The sequence below is a fragment of the Lupinus angustifolius genome, chromosome LG04, assembly GCF_001865875.1.
Source record: "Lupinus angustifolius cultivar Tanjil chromosome LG04, LupAngTanjil_v1.0, whole genome shotgun sequence".
NCBI classification, from domain to species: domain Eukaryota; kingdom Viridiplantae; phylum Streptophyta; class Magnoliopsida; order Fabales; family Fabaceae; genus Lupinus; species Lupinus angustifolius.
In genome coordinates this window covers 9,391,770-9,414,825 of record NC_032012.1, presented here as the reverse complement: position 1 = coordinate 9,414,825, position 23,056 = coordinate 9,391,770, and the positions used below count along the sequence as shown (strand labels likewise).

General features: G+C 32.0%; 3 protein-coding genes across 6 annotated transcripts; 1 reads left to right on the top strand and 2 right to left on the bottom strand.

Moving 5' to 3' along the window:
* LOC109345623 lies at positions 1,130–2,395 on the top strand. Of its 3 annotated transcripts, none has more exons than XM_019584727.1 (2): positions 1,130–1,547; positions 1,578–2,395. In XM_019584727.1, exons 1-2 carry the CDS (start codon positions 1,361–1,363, stop codon positions 2,228–2,230), a joined length of 840 nt encoding a protein of 279 aa, XP_019440272.1. In that variant the 5' UTR covers positions 1,130–1,360; the 3' UTR covers positions 2,231–2,395. The 3 variants fall into 3 exon arrangements, with proteins under 3 accessions (XP_019440272.1, XP_019440274.1, XP_019440275.1); XM_019584729.1 differs by having other exon boundaries at positions 1,131–1,547; positions 1,638–2,395; XM_019584730.1 differs by having other exon boundaries at positions 1,133–1,517; positions 1,638–2,395.
* LOC109345622 lies at positions 3,735–6,697 on the bottom strand. The gene is made up of 2 exons (XM_019584726.1): positions 6,158–6,697; positions 3,735–4,095 (listed from the first exon to the last, which is right to left on the bottom strand). The coding sequence occupies exons 1-2, from the start codon at positions 6,479–6,481 to the stop codon at positions 3,919–3,921; spliced, it is 501 nt and encodes a 166-aa protein (XP_019440271.1). The 5' UTR covers positions 6,482–6,697; the 3' UTR covers positions 3,735–3,918.
* On the bottom strand, positions 18,729–22,326 carry LOC109345621 (glucose-induced degradation protein 8 homolog). Of its 2 annotated transcripts, none has more exons than XM_019584725.1 (6): positions 22,239–22,326; positions 21,220–21,379; positions 21,008–21,114; positions 20,540–20,671; positions 20,140–20,296; positions 18,729–19,086 (listed from the first exon to the last, which is right to left on the bottom strand). In XM_019584725.1, the coding sequence occupies exons 1-6, from the start codon at positions 22,239–22,241 to the stop codon at positions 18,965–18,967; spliced, it is 681 nt and encodes a 226-aa protein (XP_019440270.1). In that variant the 5' UTR covers positions 22,242–22,326; the 3' UTR covers positions 18,729–18,964. The 2 variants fall into 2 exon arrangements, with proteins under 2 accessions (XP_019440270.1, XP_019440269.1); XM_019584724.1 differs by having other exon boundaries at positions 20,095–20,296; positions 21,008–21,111.

Here is a 23,056-nt window from a genome sequence, read left to right as displayed (position 1 = left end):
TACATATTATTTACCAATACAATAAAACTTTAAAAGTCAACCTTAAGTCATTACAATTGAGGGGGAAACATATAACTTTGTATATGGTTATCTAAGACTAAGAGTAAACAATCACTTTAGTTATTAACAATGCATTTATTTTTCAAACACTAGAGTGATGAATAATTACACGATGAAGATCATAGTATTTATTTACTGTATGTTTCTAACCATATTCATATCATACACGGTATCCTAGGCAAATAACATTATATAATATATATTGAGACCTTATAAAGTATAAAGAATAGTTTCAGTTATTAAAATATAAAACTTCACATAGTGGCCATGCGGCCGTGGGATCTACAATGTATTTTTATTTGGAGTCTATGGCCTTAGTTTACTTCATATCCAATACCCAGTTGAAGATCTATTGTCCTGAAGCATGTGTCCGACCAATTATAATGAAGTAAAAGTAGACAAAGTCATAAATATTTAAAAAATTTAAGTGATATGACATATTATGATTAGTTTGAAACAGAGTTTGATACATGCCTGAGGATAGCAGATCGTTGTCCTATTTTAATTACATATTTGCCCACTCTAGCCAGCCGCAATGTATGGACATCCAACGTGACCCCTCAGAATGTTTTCATAGGGTAATGCATTAATTTAATCAGTGATGAAGGTTTGGTTGAGTCTTTGGGGTCTTTCTCATTCTTAATTTGGTAGCCATACAATTTGAAACCATTCCTCTGAGTGTTAGATCCTATATTAAGCAATGATTACTGTGGCTATCTCATTCTCATTTTGTTAATTGTTGAATCACATGGGACGGTTTGAGACTATTTTACTGATTACATCCAATATTTTGCTGCGGGTAAGACTCCACCATCAACCTCTTACACCCTACCATCTAACCACCTTATAACTCAATTGTTTGGTGATGGTGAGACTCAAACCCATAACCTTCTGCACTCTATTCCTTACGACTACCATCTTCACCATCAAACCATCTTATGACTCCCGACACAGATCTAGTTAATGAAGTGTAATACCTGTGTCTATAGTAAAATAAGGTAAGTATTGGTATTACAATTTATGTGATTGACTTGTTGGTATATTAAATGTTTACTCCTACTACTTTTCTTAATTGATTTCGTGACAGTTGCAGATCTCATAATAAATGTGTTCACTACACCTTTGCATTTTCACACTTTCTTTTCCTAACAACAACCTCTTTCTCTCTTTCTGCCTCTCCTCTTCTATGCTCTACTTCTTCATCTACCTTTTATGTTTGTGTTTTTTAATGGAAACTTAGTACTTGGTTCCACTGAATGAACAACAATTCCAATTTCCAACACCATACATAAATATCAAAATGGGTTGTTGTGTGAGTACTAGTGATAAGAGTAACAGATCTTCACCACTAAAGGTTTTAGAACAAAGCAGAGCACCACCTTCACTCGAGGAAGAGACTGTGAAGGAAGTGCTATCAGAAACACCGAAATGGAAACCAACCGTGGCTAAGTTTGAAGGTGAGAACCATACCGTGGCTAAGTTTGAAGGTGAGAACCATAGCGTGGCTAAGTTTAGAGGTGAGAACTATACCGTGGCTACGTTTGATGCTGAGAAATATACTGTAGCTAAATTTGAAGCTGAGAAGACGCTTCAAAAAACAGCCGTGGCTAAGTTTGAAGGAGAAAGTAAGGTTGAGAAGGTAATGATGGCATTGGAGAGTAACAGAGGAGAAGAAGAGATCTCTGAAGTTTGCAGCTTGAGTGAGAGCGTGTCAACCACCACACTCACCGAAGAAGAACCGCGCCAAAGGGTTCACAGATCTCCCGCCAAAATTAACAAAAACCGCTCCTTTTCTGGTGAGTTTGGCGGCAGTGGCCGGAGAGGAAAGTCGCCGGCGAGGAGGGCGGAGCAGTCTCCGGTTCGGCGGAATGTGAGGGTTGTTCAGAGCAGAGAGTGCCAAATGGGGAATGGTGTAACGAGGAACCAGCCTCGCCGGGATAACTCCGTCCGGCGGTCAATGTCGCCGGCGACACACGCTGACAATGTTCTGTCTAGACCCATCGTAGATCGGAGTCCGTCTGCCAGAAGAACTAACCAGTCTCCGGCTCGGGTCAGAACCGCCGCTTCGGAGAATGGTAGCCGGAAAAGGGAGAGTCCGGCGATGGAGCAATCAGGAAATGAGTCGCTGGAAAACCCACTTGTGTCATTGGAATGCTTCATCTTTCTCTAGGATTCTACCAAATTGAATGGTGGCGGTGTGGTGGCGCCACCACTCAACCACCATTGCGTAGGTGAACTAAATTATTATCTAGTCATAGCTACTAGGAAAAATTACATGTTTATCCTTCATGTTTAACTAAATTATATTTGATATCCTATATCTCTTAAAATGGTAAGTAGACACGTTTGGTTCCTAAAAATTCATGTACACACTTTGGTTCATGATTTGTGTAACACTACAACCTTAACATATCACCTTCATGAATTTTTTTGAGTATGTAACCTTTCAAGTTCAAATATCTCTTGCAATTTTTTACCCTTATAATTCTCTATTGACTCGAACTCATAATTAAGTATATGTTCGATAAATTTATGGACTCAAAGGTCACATTGTTACAATTTGATATTTAATTATTAGTCAAATTAGTTATTTCCATGCATTAAATTGTTCCTAGCATTTATCTTAAGTAGATCATTTTCTCCTACATTTATGAAACCGTGGTGCCAAAATGTAACTAGTGAAACATGTTAATTGTGATCATAATTTCTGTACTTTTGGCGAACTTGGAGTAAATGCAGTTTGGGGATGTAAATATTTGGAGTCAAATGTGAAGTGTAGGACTGAGTTATAGAAGTGAGAGAAAAAGGGTAATTGGTCCCAACCCCCAACATGGCTTTTTGGATACTAGAATACGTAAATACTTGTAGTAAAAGATAGACCTATGTTTTACTTTACTTGGGTCAGTACTCTGTATTCTCCTCTGCAATTTCTTTCTTCAAAGATTGGCAAGTTAGGAAAGATTGCGTTTCTGCCAATATATGAATTCACTCTGTACCAAAATATTCACCTGCTATTTTGTCACAATGAAATATTCAACCTTACCCTAAACTATCGAGACCATCAAAGTTATTGGTCAAGTGATATAAGACATTGCTAGATACTAAAACGACTAAAAAGGTCTAAGGTTTGATTTTTGTGAATAATATTTATTAGGAGAGATAACCATACATTTCGAAAGTATTAGTTCCCTATCAAAATAGACATCCCATTCAACCAAAATATCACGTGTTTTAAATTATTATATGCATGAAAACAATGGAGTAGGGTAGCATGGTAGGACAAGTAAAAAAAGGCAATTGAATGAAACTTATTTGTATGGACTTACTCATTATTATATAGAACTTGAAATGTCCTTCACCTTATTATATTGCAAAACATAAGATTCCTTCACAATACATTCCATTACTAGTGTCCTACATCATCACATGGATGAAACATGAAAGTGAAAAGCCAACACTATATTTTGAGACTATAATCCAAAGTACAGTACTCATGGCCTTTATTTTCCTTTTTCAAAATTTAAACTATAAAGGTATCATCCATTATCTTTAACTTAGGCCGAAATATTTTCCATGAAGCGCTAAAATGTGATTAGGCGCTTCTCAACACTGAATAGACATTAAAAAAAAAAAAAAACAGATACTTGTTGGGAGGAGCAATTACAGATCTTGAAAGATATCAGTTACTTACCCAAGTTTGGCTTAAACTAAATCATATATACAAAGTATAAGCTATAAAGAGCTCTTCTAGCTAAAAATGGATGGAAGGCAATCCTTAATTGTCTATTGTCACAATATCACACAATATTCATCAACTCCTAAATGCAGTATATAGAACTTTTGTCATATTCAATTCTCTCATACTTGGTTGCCAATAGGTATGGTGCTGGAAGTGGAAGAAGTTAATGTGCTAGGCTGATGAGAAGGCCACGAAATCCGTTCAGGGCAACACGGAACAGGCGCGGGGTGAGCGATGAATGTAGGTAACTCATCTCCAGGCATCATAACTGAGACCCAAGTGGCATATAAACTCATCTGCAGATTCAAATACCAAATAGTAAAATGTTAACAAACAGAAAGCAATTGATTGCCTATAAGATTTTCGGCTAAAGATTCAATCAACTTGGTTCTTTGTAACAGTATTATAATGGCGAGGTAGAATGCTATTTGCCAAGAACATTTCAAACACAATGTCAGCATGCATAGAGCAAAAGCAAATTGAATACTGTCATGCATAACAACTATAATATGTGGCCGGGTCCAAAATAAAAAATTTCATTATTTTCGATGTCGCCCTTAAGCACTAATGTGTGTATAAAACAAAGATCGTCACAAGAAACAGTAGTTACGCGTAATTGTGCTGTTAAGTTGTTTGCATCTGATACTTAGCTTACAAGCCAAGGCTCTGCTAGTGATATACACCTCCTCAATCATGAAAGTAGTTGAAATTTGAATAATAAGATTCACATGGTTCACATAATCCTTTCTTGGTGGAGCATACAAAAGTTAAATTAAATAAACAACAAAAAACACATTCATCCAACCCAACAAAGTGACAATGCTACTGAATTTTTATATTTCTTTTCTGTCAGTATGGACATGTTAGATAAGGCACCAACATCATCCAACATTGTATCATATATTTGACTTTAACATAAAAATATCATGTTGGACATGAACTCTGTCCACCTAGATATAATCATAAGATGAGACATGGATCCACAGAAAAATAAAGCAATAAAACATAATGTTCAATTAATACATATCAGTGGAGGGTTTTGGTTCACTTAACTTTACAATTAATTATTGAAGAATCAATTATGTTGAGTACTATTTTATATCATAACTTTTAATCAGAAGAGTTTTCCCTACATGGTACCTGAGTGTCTGAGTGGTATCATTAGTCATTACCATAAACAATAAAAAGAATCTCAGTCACAAGCCTAAGTGTGGAAGCATGTTTTCTAATCCTTTTTTTCTGTATTCTATTATCACCATAGTGATATCTCAAATGTGATCTAAATGACAAACAAGTACATTATTAAATTCTGTATTATTTGATTAGTGAGCTTTTGCATTCAAAATCTAATTGGCTAATGTAGACAAACAAATTATTTAATACAATTCTTAAAGTTGAGAGAAACAACTCCACAAAGTTGAATAAATAAGCCTCAAAAGATTCATGGCTAAGGTAGGGGCAAAAATTCAGTAGAAAACTTCAAGAGAGGACCATCTCCATAAAAAAAAAAGACAACACAATTTAATCATAATTAAGGTATTTGACAGATCTTGCAAATGCAGACGTAATGAAATGAAAATTTTGGTGGTGGGGTTAGGATAGAGATCCTAACTTCATATAGCCATAAAAAGTATAAAATAGAATAAAATTGGGTCTGTAAGATGCTAAATTCAGAGTTGACAGGTTCACCCTTTTTCTCAAAGGGAAATCAAGGGTTAAATTTACCAATCATGTTGATAAAGAACACTATTAGTGCATCTCTTTACCAAATTAGAGAAAAGCATGAGCATTTGAAAGTTTGGTTAATAGGAAAAATCTATAGTGGGAGAACATTTTGTGTTTGAGAAGAATATGAGAGCCAAGGGAATAGGAAAATGCACAATAGTTCTTAAAATAGGAACAAGAAGATACAATTCTTATGAAGGAAAACACCCAGGACAGAAGATAAATTCAACATAAAATAGAAAGCATAAAACAGAACAGGACATGTAAGTAAAATTCATAAATGCCCAAAATCCAACATTGCAATATCATAGGAAACAAGCAAATGCAATTTAAGGTATTGAGTAGTTACATCAAATAGCAAAAGATGGAAAAAAAACAACCTATAAACAAAAGACATCAAAATTAGGTAACAAAACACTTTTGACAGATAAATACATAACAACCAAACCATAATAACTACCCAAATTAAAAGCATCAACACAGAACTCTGCAATAGCTAGCATTATAAAGGAAACCAAGGCAAACACGCAGGAAAGTTATAATTATAAAAGCTTTCACATAATCATGAAATTAGAAAACACCCCAAGAGGCCAAAATAATAAAAAAATTACTTTTTTACTTAAAAATACTCACTTTTGGTGATGGGTGAGTGAGTTTCCCATCAAGGGCCACCTGAGAGTGAGTTCCACGGCGGCTCCGGCGACGGGTGGTCGGAGAAGTGGGTCGGATGAATCTCTCAAAAATGGCCATGAGCAAAAACATGGAGATAAGAATAGCAGTAGCTACAAATCCAAACGAAAGTGCATTAACTGAAGTATCAAAGTTGGTGTTGCTCCAATGCTGATGATGATGTTGTTGTTGTTGTTCATCTCTTTGACCCTGCACGTTAAGGGGTGCCCCTATTGGTGGCCATGGAAAGCCAGTGTTAAGGTTATGGTGTTGTTGTAGAACTACCATTATAGGTGATTTGTTAGTTTTGAAAATGCAAGTTAAGTTCTTGTGTGTTGAACCATGTTCATTGAGAGTTGAGGAAGTAGTAGTAGTAGTAGTTTGGTTGATTCAGTGTCTCGAAGGTGGTTCAAATACTTCAAATTGAGGCCTTCAAGATGAAAGAGAGAGAAGCATGTGGGTGGGTTTGCCTATATCTCAAAAAAGGACAAACTCTTTGGAAGTTGGATACAAAATTATAATTAAATAGATAGATATCTCATTCAAAGTTTCATTTCTCTATCTTTTTTGAAATAATTCTCTCTTCATTAGTGATATACTCATTTTATATTAAGAAAACGAAATATAGTTGGTCTAGTTGTGTAATGTTTTGTTAGATTTTATTAAACAAAAAGTAAAGAGTTTGATTATTGGAAGTGAACTTTATTGGGAGGACAATTACACACTTCCAAATATAGATCTTATCATAGGAGTGAGGAGATACTCTCAGTAATACTAAAAAGTGAAGAAACAAAATAATGAATGTTTATTTTTTGAAGGGAATAAAATATATTATGGACTTATGGTATAAGGAAATAAATTATCTTCTTGAAATGTGTCTTATTTTATCGTTTTCTATAAATAAATAAAAACTAAATAGAATATCACACATATCATATTTTTACTAGCTAAAGAAAATAAGTTGTCTCAGAATATGAAGAGATATATAATTCTTTTTTCTTAATTAACAAAACATATTTTTATTAGTGATATGAAACCTAAATAATTGACATTTGTGTGAAAGCCAAGAGGTATTGGAGAGGAGATTAACAAAACCAAAAAAACAATGTTTAATATATAACTACATGTCCTTTTACCCTTAGGAATAAATAGAACAACTCCAAGAAGATGGAAGATAATTCTTTCCCTTTGAAATCATAGTTAATGTCACCATTGCATGCATGTGATGAGAGCTACATGAGTTGAATTCAAAACATATTTTCCGTCCCTCATGTTCAAAAGGTAGTTTTATTACCAATTTAACCTCCTTTTGGTTGGTATGAAGTAAATGTAAATAAAGAAGACACTAGAAAATAAGACAAATGAGTAATTATACATTTCTAAGGTGGATAGCACTCTTGACCACGACTTTTATCTTATAATATTGTATCACTTTATGTATCACGAGATATAATTAGTTAGAAAATATTTAATAATTAAAATTTTAATTTAAATATATATACTAACCAATTATAATTTATGACACATGAAATGATACAAAATGTATCATAGAATATCACTCGTGAAGAGCACTAGACGTTTATTTTGGTTTTAATAATGGAAAGTTTATTTGATATCATTACACACGTGGCACTACTTTAGGCAATTTCACAACGTATTCACCGAAGGTAGTAAAAATGAAAACCATGATATAACGGCGACACATTTACTGTAACACAAAGTATGTTATTGTTTGTGATTAGTTGAAAAAATATATTTAAATTAAAATTTTAATAATTAATTATTTTTTTGATCAATCACAAGTAGTAACACATAGAGTGATATTGTTTTAGAACAGCAGATGTCTACCATGGTATAACTATATGATGAATCATAATTCATCACACAAATATCCCTCATGCAAGGTACCTATGAGAAAAACATGAACCCAATCACCCTATAACATTAACTAAGTTAAACATCCATAAAAATAAATAAAAATTATATGAGAATATTTTAATCAAAAGATGTATGCAGCGATAATATAAGAGTTTTTTAATTATTGGTGCATCATCTGTCATTTATTTTTAATTATTATTAATTTTTAAATAAAAGTAATACAAATGAATAGTAGATAATACACTGATTATATATAGATTTTTATTTTATCAATACATATATACAAAATTACCCCATAACATTAACCATGAGCATCTTCATCATCAAATAACATTTTAATTCTTATTTGGGTATCACACATTATTTTTTTATAATTTACCTGCAACTTCTCATGAAATAAGAACAATATATATTTTTTCTCATAATATAAATATCATTCTTATTTTTATTTGGCTCACACAACATTTACCTTTTTCACACACCATCTAATTTTCTCCTCACCTTCTATTGGTTAAAAACAACCAAGAATTGTTCTTATTTAAGAACAAAAAATAAGAATTTTGTTATTTCGTTAGGAACAATATTAAAAACAAAGAATATGGTGACTCTAAGGGTTTGTTTGCGAGTTTGAATCTGAAGGGGAAGGAAGGGAAATAGAAGGCTTGAGAGTCATCTCATAAGTGTATTTCATGTCTTCCAAATATTCCTCTTCCCTCCACTGCCCTCCAAAAACCAAATCGCAAACATAACCTAAGTTGCCGAATTCAAAGATCAAAACCCCTTCCTCTTGTATCATCCTGTTGACGCCCAAACACAACATGTGGCCCCGAAGATTGTCTCCAACATCAATGCTTCAAAATAAAATGTGGAACAAAGCTTCACGCGTGCATGCTATAGTTATCACGTGCCAAGATCTTTGCCTAAGTAACAGCTTTGGTCAGAGAATGTAGTGTGTGGTCACATGAATTATGGACCCATCTCAAACCATTTTTTCTCTTCTTTTCATGGTGGTGAAACCTTTTCAGTTTTGACTCCTTGACCAATCCCAAAAAAGAAGGAAAGTTGAGCAACCTTTAAATGGGGCATGGGCTTAATTAGCAACCTTGTTTTGGGCCTTCCTAAGAATTTGTCCATGGCTTCTCTCTAAAAGTCCAATTCTCATAGTTGTCCTCCAAGGTGGAAATGTTTCTCATGTGTGATCCATCATATATATGTCTCAATCAATCAATCCCCTTAGCTAAAATGATTGTATTTACTACCACAATTTGATTATGTGCAACATCCAATTGCCACAATAGCTCAATTGAATTAGGGAGATTCACATCTCGGGTTGGTTCATTAGGACAAAAAAATACCACCGACAATATAATTTGAAATAATATTTTGGAGGGAGGGTGACTATGATGGCATTGATCATAGAGGCGAAGGTAGAGACCCCATTGGAGGCTTAGGGAGATAATGCAAGTTTATATTAGTGATACTTTCACTAATATTAATGGTTCCTAAGTTTTGTGTAAACTAGATAGTGGGAAATGTAATGTAGTAATAGTATAAGGGGAAGTTAGAGATATAGAAGTGGTGGGCTCCGAGTAACAAAATGTAGTTGGATATTGTGGGGAGCACATTTTTTATCCCAAAAATGTTACTTTATGTATTATTTTCTGGTCAGAAAAATACTTTATTATTAAATTTTAAACTTAATTATATGTTTTTAACATGTAGTAACACACTTCTTTTTTTCCTTGGAGAAGATGTTGACATACTACTATTGTGAGCATCCACTAGGAAGATCATGTGGTGCTGAAATCAAAGGATTTTCTTGTGGTAAACATTAAAAATTGGTATTTATTGTCCATTGTCGTGTCCTTATTTTATTTGCTAGAAAATGAGACAAAGAATATTCTTTTTAGGGGTTTTATAAGGTCTGAGTAGGCAATGGAACAAAATTTTATTAGTTTAATCTCTCTTTATGGTGTAGATTTTTAGGTTAGTACTAGGATGTACTATTTGGATAGATTGTGTTGGCAATGAAAGATTGAAATGTGATGTGAGTGACTTGGGCAAATCTAGCTAGCTAAACAGTTTTGTGCAATTTCTATTATCGAACTAAGTGATTAATTAGTATATGAAGTTCATTTTTGTTGGGTTATAAGAATTTCAAATTGAAATCATGACGGGCATTCTTAATTAATATATCAAATGTTGTGTCCACGAGATATTTCTATGGTTTAGATTCATGATTCATAAATAACTTATAGGTACAAATGGTCATATTAAGCTACAAATGACAGATTATTATCCTTGAATTACTTATTAGCTTTTAAACAATTTATAATATCTCTTACTTACTTTTAGTATTACTATTTTTAAATGTGATCTATGCACCATCAAATCTTTTCACTTTCTAAAATAACATATACGGATCATCTCAAATATTATAGAATTCAGTATTGTGTGATATATGATAAAAAATAATATTTAATGATCATGATTTTATGTTAATTTTAATTAAAAAATAAAATTTTTTTTTTATGTTTAACTATTGAAGAGTCCAATACAGAAAGTTAGTTAAACTCCAAATGTCACTATTTCATACATTTATAACATATGATAGTTTACATTAAAGAAGCTATAAACCACTTTTAATTTTGATTCACTGTACTTATTAATAATTTAAAGTAATTGAATGATTAGGAGAAATAGACGACTTTAATAAAAGAAAATAACCCTATACTCAATTTCTTTAATGTTATGCCATGTTTTTTAAAACTATATTGATGGTTAGTTTTTTTGTTAAACTACAGTTTTAAGGGAAACATCACATGTCCAATATTTTTTTTAAGTTTATTAATTTTGGACCGATTTTCATACTTTGGTATATGGATTGGTATAAAGTATGAGTCATCATATTATATTACAATTTTTAGTTATAATGAGTTTTGTTATCAATTGTAGTTGATGTCCATTAAGAAACCAAAAGTGTAAAGCCATTACCCACATTGCCCCTTAAACATTAAGTATATACCCTTCTAATATTATTGCATCTTTGGGTCCCTAAGACCCTAACCATTACCCTAAGGACAAGGAAAGCAAAACCAATATAATATTACATACTTAATTTATATATTAGATTCTTGTTTAGACTTTAGATTCCCCAAAAATTATGGTTCATCCTATGCCACTGAACACTAGGAAACAAAGGGGGAATAGAGAGATCCAATGAGAACATGCTATTAAAGCCTATAATTAAAAAAGATTAATATATGTAGGTGGCAAATCCAAATGAGATTTTATTGTAGTAGCATGAAATGTGGAACCCCATGAAGCTTTTTACTCATTAAGCAAACACTAGTTCTTATAGTAAAATGACACTTTTTTAGATTTCACACTTTGGATAATAACACTACATGCTTTTGCAATCTCCAACTTTTTTTACTTGTCTCCTTTGAAGATTTGATAGAGATTTTTTAATGTCAGCATGGCATGTGATTAGTAATAAAGTATACAAAATAAAGCATGCAACTTTATAAATGAATAAAAAAATGGACCCAATTAGGACATTACTAGTATCACTTCAACATGTGTTTTTCATTACAACTCTAACATGTGACATGTCTAGCTTGTTGACATTTATAACTGTGCATATCAATATTCATTCATATTTTTCTTTTCAATTGTTGATACCAAGGTTGTTTATTAATAGGAGTTGGTTCAACTTGTATATTATTGGGTTTTTCTTAGGATTAAACTTTGAGGCCCAGGGCCCATGATTGAAACCATGAATAGGACTATGATGACAAGAATCAAATTCTAGATATTGTTACTATATGTAGTTTGGTCTGAAAAATAAACTATTTGACCAAAAGAGGGAAGTAGGAAAACAACCTTATCTACTATGTAGTGTAAATATCGGGAGCACATCTGTTGTCCCACTCCATGTGCCACGAGCTTGTGATTGGTTAGAAAAATATTTAATAATTAAGTTTTAACTTAAATATATTTTTTCTGACCAATCACAAGCTCATGGCATATGGGGTGACACAAACTGTGGGATAGCATATGTGTACCGATAAATATCATAGGTAGGAATTAGGAAACCCCTCTTTTGTTCAATTTTTGGGAACTTGCTCCCAAAAAGATGGATGACTAATTGCTACTAGTTCTGAATGAACAAGGGCGATAAAGACATAAGGAAAGTAAGCACTTTGATACTTGGTTCAAGATTGGCAAAGAGGATGGGCCTATCAAAGGGAATAAAGCATTTTCAGAAGGTAAAAAACAAAGTGGCCCCAACAGAATTAATAGTCTTATTCTAACAAATCTTCAATAATGATCATTCTAAAGATATTTTATCAACAAGATGTTGGTCTAATAATATAAGAACTTATTAGATATTTAAGATAATCAAAATGTCAATAATTCAATTCATATAAGTGATACTTCTTGGGAATGACAACCATAAAACCCGAAATAGATTAATTTCTTACCTAAAAAATGAATGAATATCTTTGATAATACTAAAAAATTCTAAACATACTTTTAAATCCAAGGACATTATAGTTTTTATAAGGACAAATTTTGTGTAATCTTTTAGAATTTTGGGGATTAATTGAAACTTCCCATTTTAAAGAAATAAATTTATCTAAGAAAAATTAAAAGTTGGCACTGAAAAATAATAATCTCCAATTTAGTACTAAAAAAAATATTAAATGTCAATTAGATTAGTAGTTTTCATGATAGCTTTCAGGAACATATAGTATGTTTAGTTGCCAAAAATCTTAAATATTGATCTAGGATAAGTTTTAATAAGGATAAATTTGTTTGGGGTGTTTTAGAATGAAATTGAAACTATTTTCCCCTGATTTGTTCTTGTGTTGAATTAATTGTATAAAATGAGATGAGAAAGAAGAAAAGTGTGGAATGAAAGACACCTAATAATATATAGGAGAGTCTAGCTATGAGTGATTGTGATGTGAAGGATCATGCATATTACTGACTTGACAGTTGCGAGTGTTTCGCTTATTTATTACTCTAAACTAATTGCTCTGCATCCCTATTCATTCTCAATATTTGCACCTACCATCTTATACACTATTGCAAAATAAGACACATTCGGAGGACATTCCAAGTATCATATTATTATTTTTTACTATCAAATATATCCTTTAATCTGTAAGGATCTAATCTATTTTGAGTTTGTGGTTGCTGCTACTAATAAGTATTGCTCAAGGAATTGAAGCCTTGCCTTTTTAGTTATTTTAGGAATTTAGCAACATTTTACACTATTAAACTAAGTAGCATAATATGGCTTTATAAGACTCAAATCACAAATTCATTCTCACTATTTGCACCCTATAATCTTATAGACCAATATAAAAAGGGGACACATTTGGAGGACCATACTAAGTGTCATATTATTTTTTTAGTACTATCAATGATATATTTTCACTTTATAGGTAAGGATTTAATCTTTTTTGGATTTGTGACTGTTCATCTTAATAAGTGTTATTCACAGGAATCAAAGTCTTATACGACTAAATATACATGACTTAATCATAAATTTAGATTACAAAAATCATTTTCACACCATTGGATTCTACCAGAGTTGCTATATGTTAACAAAATCTAGAAATTATAGCATCATATTAATATAAAATCAATCTGAGAATAACAATTAGTATAATTTTTTAATAATGTATCAGTATTTTTTACTTAATTTTTCAATGAAATTAAGTTTAGCTAAGTTGAATCTTTGAGGCTTGTCGAAAAATGAAACACACAAATCATCGATCAACAATATTCTCACATGAATATCTTATTAGATATAAGTTAAATTTTTATCAAATGAAGCAATTTTAGTTCACCCATATCATCATTTAACTAAAGATGAAAAATAAAAGCAAATGCTTTCAAAAAAAAATGAAGTGATTTGAATAAGACAATTATAGACTATAAAAAAAGCACAAATAATGTAGAGAGTAAAAACTTAGAAACATTCTAAATGACAGATATAAATATATTATAAAAAGTGAAAATGAAGAGAAATGGATTATTGAAGAGATAAGGACATTGCATAGGGTGCCAAGAGTTGTTGTGTTGGGTAGAATGACAAGTCACCTTAAAGGGGGGGGGGGACCCTACAACCATAATGGTGAAGCAGTACTATAAGCAATGAGCCATAAGAAGGGACATAAGGATATGTGATAAAGAATGAGACAAGAGGGAATTTAATCTGAAAAAATATATGTATAAAGCAAAAAGTCAAAAAAGACTTTAGAGAAGAAGACAAAAAGGTATAGAATCAGAGATGTTATGGCAGAAGGTAATCAGAGAAAGACCACATGGTTTCTGGTTTGGCATTGTGTGGGAGACAAACCAGTTTAGGACCCAAAAACTCTGCTTTCAATTGTTTCATCATCATCTACTTTCTTTCCCCACTTTTACTATCTTTTTACTACTACACTTCCCTACTTTATTTATAATTATGTTACTGAGTTTTTTTTGTTTCCTACTGGTCACATTGACTGGAGGCAATCGTGTTTGTAAAGATGGCAAAATGGATATTGCTCGTGGCCGCCCTTGCATTGCCTGTATTTTTTGTGTGGACAAAACATACAAATTTTGTCTATTTGCCTGTTTCGCTCGCCCATTTTGTTCGTCAAGTTCGCGGGCATTTCCGTTGGGCATGCGGGCAGCCCATAAACATAATTTAAGGAAAAAAATAATAAAACTTTAAATAAGTTATGATGGAATGTGATTTTTAATCCATAAAAAATTGTAATCTAATGTGATTTGTTAAACTTCATATAAAATATCAAAAAATTTGTTACTTTTTTATCTTCAACTACTTTATTTAATTTCATTTCAATTATTATATGAATTTTTATTTTTTTTAATTATTCAACAATGTTTGCGGGCCGTCTGCAAGCCCGTTAGTCCGTTTTAAAACGGGCAGGGCATTGAATTTTGTCTGTTAAATCAATGCGGGCATGTCCGCACCCGCTTAAATTTTTGCGAGCATTTACGGACGCAGGCTAATCGGGTTGGGCGGCCCGTTTTGCCACCTCTTCCTATCTGGGTCAAGAATATTCATAGGTATGTAAAACTAACTCTTTCCGTGAGTATTTTTTCATCCACAAGACTACCACTTATTTATAATGCACTATGATTAGAATATCTCTAAACTCAGCAAGGGTATAGGAAGATATATACAAATGAATAAAAAACAATAAATGTTGCACGCTCCTACTCTAGCTTCATGAATGTGTAGTTTTAGTTAAGTTAAATTCGTAAGCAATTTTGTACTAGACAATAGGATAGAGAAACAAAAGTAAGGTTTGAATCATAAAAAAGGTAACAACATAAACAATTTTTTGATGAGAGCAACATTAGCAGTACATTTTCCCTAAATCCTTATAATACTTGTCACTGATGTTTTTAATATTCAAGTGATGAAAATTTTGTCTCAAATCTTTATTCAATAATTTTATGAGTATAATATTTATATATTGACAATGTCAAAATTTATACATAATTAGTGCATATATCTCTCATCTGTATTATTATTATTTTTAAGAGTCAATAACGATTGAAGATAAATAGTGGATAATACAGTGACAATGTAAAAAATATTTATATTGTCATCTATGATGAGCTACCTTTACAGTGAGTTAAGAGAATTAAGTTTCTTCCGTATTTTTAAATGCCAATAACTCAAGTAACACAGAACATATATGGATGCATTTAAGTTTTGTTTCGTACTTGTATGAATATTGTTTCATTTTAAAATATTGGTAGTGTAATTTTACATTTTTAATCAATTATACATAGCTTATATTATCATATTATCCTATGCTAACCTTTGAGGTAGTTAGTATGAAATTGAACTGTTTTGATGGGAAAAGTCAATAACTCCTCATAAATTTCGTGCCATGTGGGATTTAGTCAATAAATTTCAAAATTTGTGTAAAAATAATTATTATGCAAAATAGTTCTTCAATGTTCAAAAACATCTCTTAACCTTGTATTATATGTGATTTAGTTCACATCATTTAAAAACTATATATATAGAAACTATATGGAATTCTCACACTTTATACTTTATGTCTCTACGGGTGCCAATGTGTTATGATTGACCAAAAAACATAATTTTAAAATTTATTTATTTAATTATATCATGTTTTATACAATAAAAATAATTAAGCATATGGAATGATACAAAATATGGGACAACATATTTTTGTCCAATAAAAAACATTAAATTTTCACACATTTTTTTTGAAATTTATGAACTAAATTACACCATAATGTGTAACATTCACTTTTTGGACTATCTTTAATGATACAACAATAAATAATTGGGTGGTAATTTTTAAGTTTTATACTAAAAATACATGAAAATTAGTTTCATTAAACATAAAATATATAGACCACAAAAGCAACGTTACATACACAAATGTTTACCCTACAAGCCTAAACCTAAAATATAAGTGTAGAAGGATATAAGGAAGAGAGACATGAAAGGAGAAAATAGGAAATGATACGTATAATTAACAGAAAAAGAAATGGATTAACTTATCTAAAATGTATTTTGATATAAAGGGCTATATACTAATTATGTTATGTTTAAGTAGCCAAGTTATATACCAACTAAAATTGATATTATTGATATTTTAACTTTGATTTTATCTAATTAAGGTTTGTGTAACTAAATATTTCTCTACCAAATAAAATAAAAACAAATATCTTCCACTTTTCATGTGATTATGCTTAAAAGAAGACGACCCATCCACATTTTGAACGTATCAAAATTTGAGTCTAACCCAACATAATCAAAGTAGATAATGTAATATCCTAGAATCAAGCATTTCACAAAAAAGGAAGGAGATTTAATGGTTTTAGTTAAGAAAATAAAGAAAGATTTGTGTAAAGATAAAACCATATAGAAACAATAAATAAGATCTTGACAATACATTACTATTTTAATTCTAATTAATATTAATCTTCAATAATAACATCAAAAATAATAAAATGTAATTATTTTTAAATATGATGTATTAAATACGTCTCCATATAAGTTTTTTCGAAAAAAATATAGGTGAAGAGATATGGTTAGCTTTCATTATACTAAAATTCGTTATGCTACAACAACATTCTGAAATCTCTGATCTGATAGAGAAACGACCTTAGACTTAAGGGCACTCTGCCCATAGCAATTCAAACCCACCATCCCTTATACACGCATACACACACTCTCTCTCTATATATATATTTGCTATAACTATATACTATAGAAGATGGAATTTTAGAATCCCAAAGTGACCCTCCCTACAGATAAAACTGTGGAGAATGCACCTGAGTCTGCACACCTTCTTTGAAAGACCAAAAAGATTACGTTCTGCTCTTTTCTTTTCCATTTCCATGTTTCTTCTCCTTCAACCCCATCACCAAAAGTTTTAACCTTTTCAAGCATTTTCCTCCCATCCCCTACAAACACATACTACAATCCAAACAATGCAATATCACACTTGCGTTTTGAATAGACCATACCTTTACTCCTAGCTACTACTCTCTCTATCCCATTTTCTCATTATAAATATATACTTTACCTTCTTGTTTTATAGCACATTGCTTCAAGCTCCTCTTCAAATTCTTCCACACATGGGTTTGTTTGGGAACTTTGAATGGGTGAATGCTTATGGCAAGAAACGTTGCAAGAGCTTGTTTTGGAGGATGAGAGCTACAGTGAAGAAGGCTTTGAAGAATGGTGGCAAGAAGAAGCAACTCAAGTTCCAATATGATCCTTCAAGTTATGCACTCAACTTTGATGATGGATGTTCCCATTTTGATCTGAGAGATGCAGCTAAGAAATTCATGGGAGATGCAAGAGTCCAGGAGGTCACAAACATGAGCAGCAAGAACAACACAACCTGGGTTTTTGTGCTTTTGGTCATAACCAAGTGACATGCTTGCTTGTTTATTTATTGAGGCTTGTTTTCTCATTTATGGTATTATTATGTTCTTTTTATGTTTCTGGTTTCCCAGATAAGTAAAACATTGCAGGAATTTTAAAGGGTCATGTTCTCACCCATTGTGTGAGTGTACATCCTTTACTTCTGTCATGAACTATAACAGTCTTTAGTTTACATTTAGTCTTCTGTCTTGAGCTACAACATGGTATAAAAATAGTAAAACTTGGCCAAGTAAATTGCAGACACCCTCTTCAAAAGCAATGTTAAACTGAGCTATAGAGAAAAAAAGGCACCTGTTTTCTTAATTCCTTAATTCATTATGAAAAAATACTCATATTGGTCCTTCAAATTTTACAATAGACACCTTCAGTCCCTAACAAAAAAAAAGGTTAAAATTATAGTAAAATTATCCTTTTCAGGACAAATTTAAGAGATGCTTTAATCCATGTCAAGATCAAATTTAGATGCCATTTAGAATTCTAAGGACCAATTTAACACATTTTGTTTTTCAAGGGCAAAAAAACATGTATAAGATTTCAGAAATGAACTTGGGTCTTTGTCATTCATCAATGAAGCAGAGCAGGTAACAGGCCAACAGCGATTTGAAGATAGTTGAAAATTATAACGGTCCCATCAGAAATAATGATAGGGTCAGATTTGTGCTAGCATTTATCAGGATAAACCTTAATACACAACAGAAAATACCTTAACAATCTGTTGATTCATAATAGAATTGATGACTGCATTGAAATGTCTTTGTACAACGGTATAAAACCAGTAGAACAGCTATGTATGAGAAACTGGACACAGATTTTAACAAATATCTTTGGATTGAAGTGAATACGCAATTCTTCAGGACAATGACCACAATATCTTCATCCAAAAATCTAATGCTCTAAACTAAAACTGAAATGACAAGTATTCAAACAACAGGGTCTTCTAATGTACCTTTGGAGAGATCATTTATGCGAGGATAAGCAGCTTTCTCATCCAGCTGGTTTTGGGACCATATCAGCATCTTCAACAAGCTTGGAAGTTTTGGGTCTGATGCAATAGAATCAATCAAGTTACCCAATTTCAGAGCATTTCATTAGCATATAATTCAGAAAATGAAAAATATAGCAAAATTGAAGTGCTTTAAACAGTTCAGGAACAGGGGGAAATTACACAGGGAGGTCTGATTTAATCATACTTGAGATTTCTTTTGTTTCAGATATTACACTAACCTCTCTTCAGATTTATGTTATCATTACAATTACCATCCTTTCAAGGTCATGATTAAAATTACATTGAACTCACCTAAAGGGGAGGTGAGTGTAATTTCGAGACAACAAACAATCTTGGAGCATTGAAACATAATAAAAATACAGCAAACAGTACAAACTTTAAAACAAATGGAGCCCACTTGGCACAATTGTATTCAGAAAAAATCCAACAATAGTCACTCGAGCATACACGTACAATACTCTTCCAACCCATTACTTAACCTCCGCATTTACTGTTATCCTTAAACATTATAAACTGGCATTATCCTCAACTCCTCAAGTTAGGCATGTGCAAATTGAATGATTTGTACAATTCTCAATCAATTTGTAAATAGATATTTTAATGGGGGGAAATAGCATATATGTTAGTGATGAAAATATGAGGGAGTCATAAGGTCAAGTGATAAGAGTGGAGTGTTTAGGGAGTGGAGTAAAAAGGAGGTTGAAGGTTCATATCTTATACACCACAAAATACTAACCTTTGCCTATAAAAGTTTGAATAATTAAAATATTCTCCAAAATAATATTCTAAAAGTTTGAATCAATCTTTCAGGCATAAATCATCATAAATGAGTTGATACTTGATACACACTAACGAAACAGTAGTTTTGTTGTGTAAATCTGGCAAAGTTTCTAGTATGTCACAAAATTCTATAATACAACAGTTGCTATTCAATAAACCATATATCTCAACCACAAGAAACTAATAGGAATAAGTGAAAGATAAACACACACATCTCAGATAGTTAAATATGGCAAACTAGAATTTAAGATCAATGTCACGTACCCAAGTAAAATATGGCGAGAAACAATTTTTGCAGCAAACACAAACCTTTTTCATGACCCTGGCTAGTAAGTATGGCAGCATTCACCTCGCTTGCTGTCTTTAGACGCTGTGATGTGCCAAGAAGCTCACCAATAGGACATTTATAGGCATCTTTGAAGGCAAGCAGTGCAACAGTCCTCTCCAATTCTCCCAAAAAGCTTGGCTGAAGGGAGTCCAAATTTCAGGCAAGTATTAGCCATTCCATGCAACCAATTACATAAAAAATTCCATGATAGCAATTTATTCTCCCATTTTGTACTATTCCTTACTACGTACAACCAAAGTAATTTAAAAGTTCAAACAATTAACAAACTAATAAGAAGGCCAGGAATACTTCATTGATAAGGATTCTATATGAAATTTATGTGAAAAATGGAGACACAAAAATTAATCAGCTGAGACTTACATTTTCCTCCCCCCTTGGTGCAAGCTCCTCCCGGGCAAACTCCAGAGCTTCTTCTATTTTTCCATCCCGTATTAGTTCTATCAGCCGCTGCTGTTGAAGATGGAAAAATAATTGGGGATTCGTGTCTAGTATCTGCAGACAGTATTACAAAATGCACATTAAGTTTATAGAACAGATAGATACAACTCTGATAAATATATGATGCTTAGAGAGGTTTTAAGAATGACCCAGAAATACGGGTAGCAAAGACAGATACACGCACAACCTTGGATATGCATGCATTATGTGCATTGGAATACCATGTATCTACGCATGAATAAAGTGCATGTCTAATTATCCAATCAGTTAAGCAAAAAAAAAAAGATTTACCACAATCATGAAGAGTGCTGAATTATGTGCATTGCATAGTTAAGAAAAAGGGAAAGACACAGAAATGTGAAGTTGCAAAATATAGAATGGGAAGCCTACCTCCAGATTTGAATCATTAACTTTTTTAATTGCATCCTCAATATTACCGCGTTGTACTGCATCCTTGACAGCCATACGATCAGCGATTGTTGCAAGATCCATGTCTGCTATATATCAATAAGGGCAAGCATATACTGATAAAGAAGCCAGTGCCATGCCAAAAAGAAAGAAGCTAAGGAAAATAAAGAAAGACAGAAATCCAAAGAGGATACAATCAGTTCCAGACTCATTCCTGAACTTCTCGGCAACTTCAGAAAAACCCTCCGTGACAAGGAAATTCATTACCATATTATTCATGTCTTTTTTCCTAATCTTCACATCATTAAGCTTCTTCTCCCATTCTTCTCTTGTCACTACTTTCTTCGATGCAGCCTTTATACAAATAATTTTAAAGACAAAACCAGATTAGTATACCATTGCCCTGATGAATGTTGGGGCTACTGCAATTCCATGCAGTGTGCATAGTACTATAGTCTGCAATGAATCCATATGTAGTAAAAAGGCTAAAATTGAATCCACATACAACACCACACTTCCCTCTAAATTATTTATCGCTATACATCAGCTGCAGAATTGCGTAATATACATACAACCAGGGAATGCACTCAACTCACACTAACTAAGTAATTAACCAATAACAAAAATAACCAAGCTTTAATCTTACTATAACTAATTGTTTAACCGACTATAACAACTAAAAGTGTAACAAAAAAAGTTTTGCGCCCGTCCGCAAGGGGAGGCTTCAAAACGAGTGTCTCATTGTTAATGGACATTTTAAGGCAGTGGTTCAATGAGTCTTTTTCACTTATAGTCTAGCCAATGTGAACTTCGCACTTGAATATATTCAACCAATAGAATTGGCAAAAGCTAGCCATTAAAAAAGATTCCACTTGGGAAAAAGATCCCATTTCAAAAAAAAAGATTCCAAAATATTCCATTTCGAAAAAAAGATTCCATTTCGAAAAAAGATTCCAAAAACTAGCCATCAGTAGTTCAGTAGAATATGAAGTACATCTGAAATTGTAAGAAAAATTAACCCACAAATTGAAACGTGTGAACTATTTTTCTGAAACTTTTTACAATCGCATGGAAATTGAACGTAAAACACAACATCATAACTTTTGAAGTTTGAATCAATCACATTTGAAATTAATAATTAAATATGTAGTAATACACGTAGATTAAAGATATATGTATATAGAGAGAGAGAAATTAGGAACGAAATTAATACCATTGCCTTGATTTGTGAAAGGTGATGAATGCAGAACAAAAACTGTTACAATTTAAAAAAAGAGACTCAAATTCAAACCCTATTCAAAGAATGAAATGAAATGAATTTACCGCAAAATATCTCTGTTTAGAGACGGTGCCGCCGATCACTCCCTTTTATACTATTTGGTTCGGTTCGGACCCGGTTCACTCATACGGGCCGGTTTTCAAATGGAATATTATCTCTTCCTTTTATACTACTTGGTTGGGTTCGGACCCGGTTCACTTATACGGGCCGGTTTTCAAATGGAATATTATCTCTTCCTCTTTTTATGGATAAATGGAATATCTTTCTATTCTTTCTTATATATTTTAATTGTTATTACTTATCAGTATCCAAGAACTAAAAGGAAATTTAGACTACTTTTCTTTTTTTGGATTATTATTTTATTAATAAAAACACTTGTTTTTTAAAGAAAAAATTAGGTGTATGTATTATCTTTTTTACATATATGAAGAGTTTCTTTATATAAAACTAGTATATCATGACACTTCGTATACTTAATGTTATATTTTTTGTATTTATGATCAAATGTATTTTTATTTTTTTGATATAGAATGTATCATATTCATATTATATTATTTAAATAAACAATTTAAATATAAGAAATGCAATATATAAAAACAATAGAAAGTAAAGATTTAATAAGATAATATGTGGTAGTTAATATGATATACATAAAACTTATGTTAATTTCTCATTTTGTGCTTCTAATAATCATTATATAGTTGTTATGTGAATTTTTCATTTTATGTGTTTTTCTTGGGTTGAGAAAGAGA

What these genes read in the sequence shown, in the direction of transcription:
- LOC109345623 (XM_019584727.1), top strand. Translation starts at nt 1,361, where the DNA reads ATGGGTTGTTGTGTGAGTACTAGTGATAAGAGTAACAGATCTTCACCA. An exon ending in TACCGTGGCTAAGTTTGAAG is followed by an intron (nt 1,548 to 1,577) that starts GTGAGAACCATA and finishes CTAAGTTTAGAG; the next exon opens with GTGAGAACTATACCGTGGCT.
- LOC109345622 (XM_019584726.1), bottom strand. Translation starts at nt 6,481, where the DNA reads ATGGTAGTTCTACAACAACACCATAACCTTAACACTGGCTTTCCATGG. An exon ending in TCACTCACCCATCACCAAAA is followed by an intron (nt 4,096 to 6,157) that starts GTGAGTATTTTT and finishes TTGAATCTGCAG; the next exon opens with ATGAGTTTATATGCCACTTG.
- LOC109345621 (XM_019584724.1), bottom strand. An exon ending in GAATGAGTCTGGAACTGATT is followed by an intron (nt 21,112 to 21,219) that starts GTATCCTCTTTG and finishes GATATATAGCAG; the next exon opens with ACATGGATCTTGCAACAATC. An exon ending in CACCAAGGGGGGAGGAAAAT is followed by an intron (nt 20,297 to 20,539) that starts GTAAGTCTCAGC and finishes GACTCCCTTCAG; the next exon opens with CCAAGCTTTTTGGGAGAATT.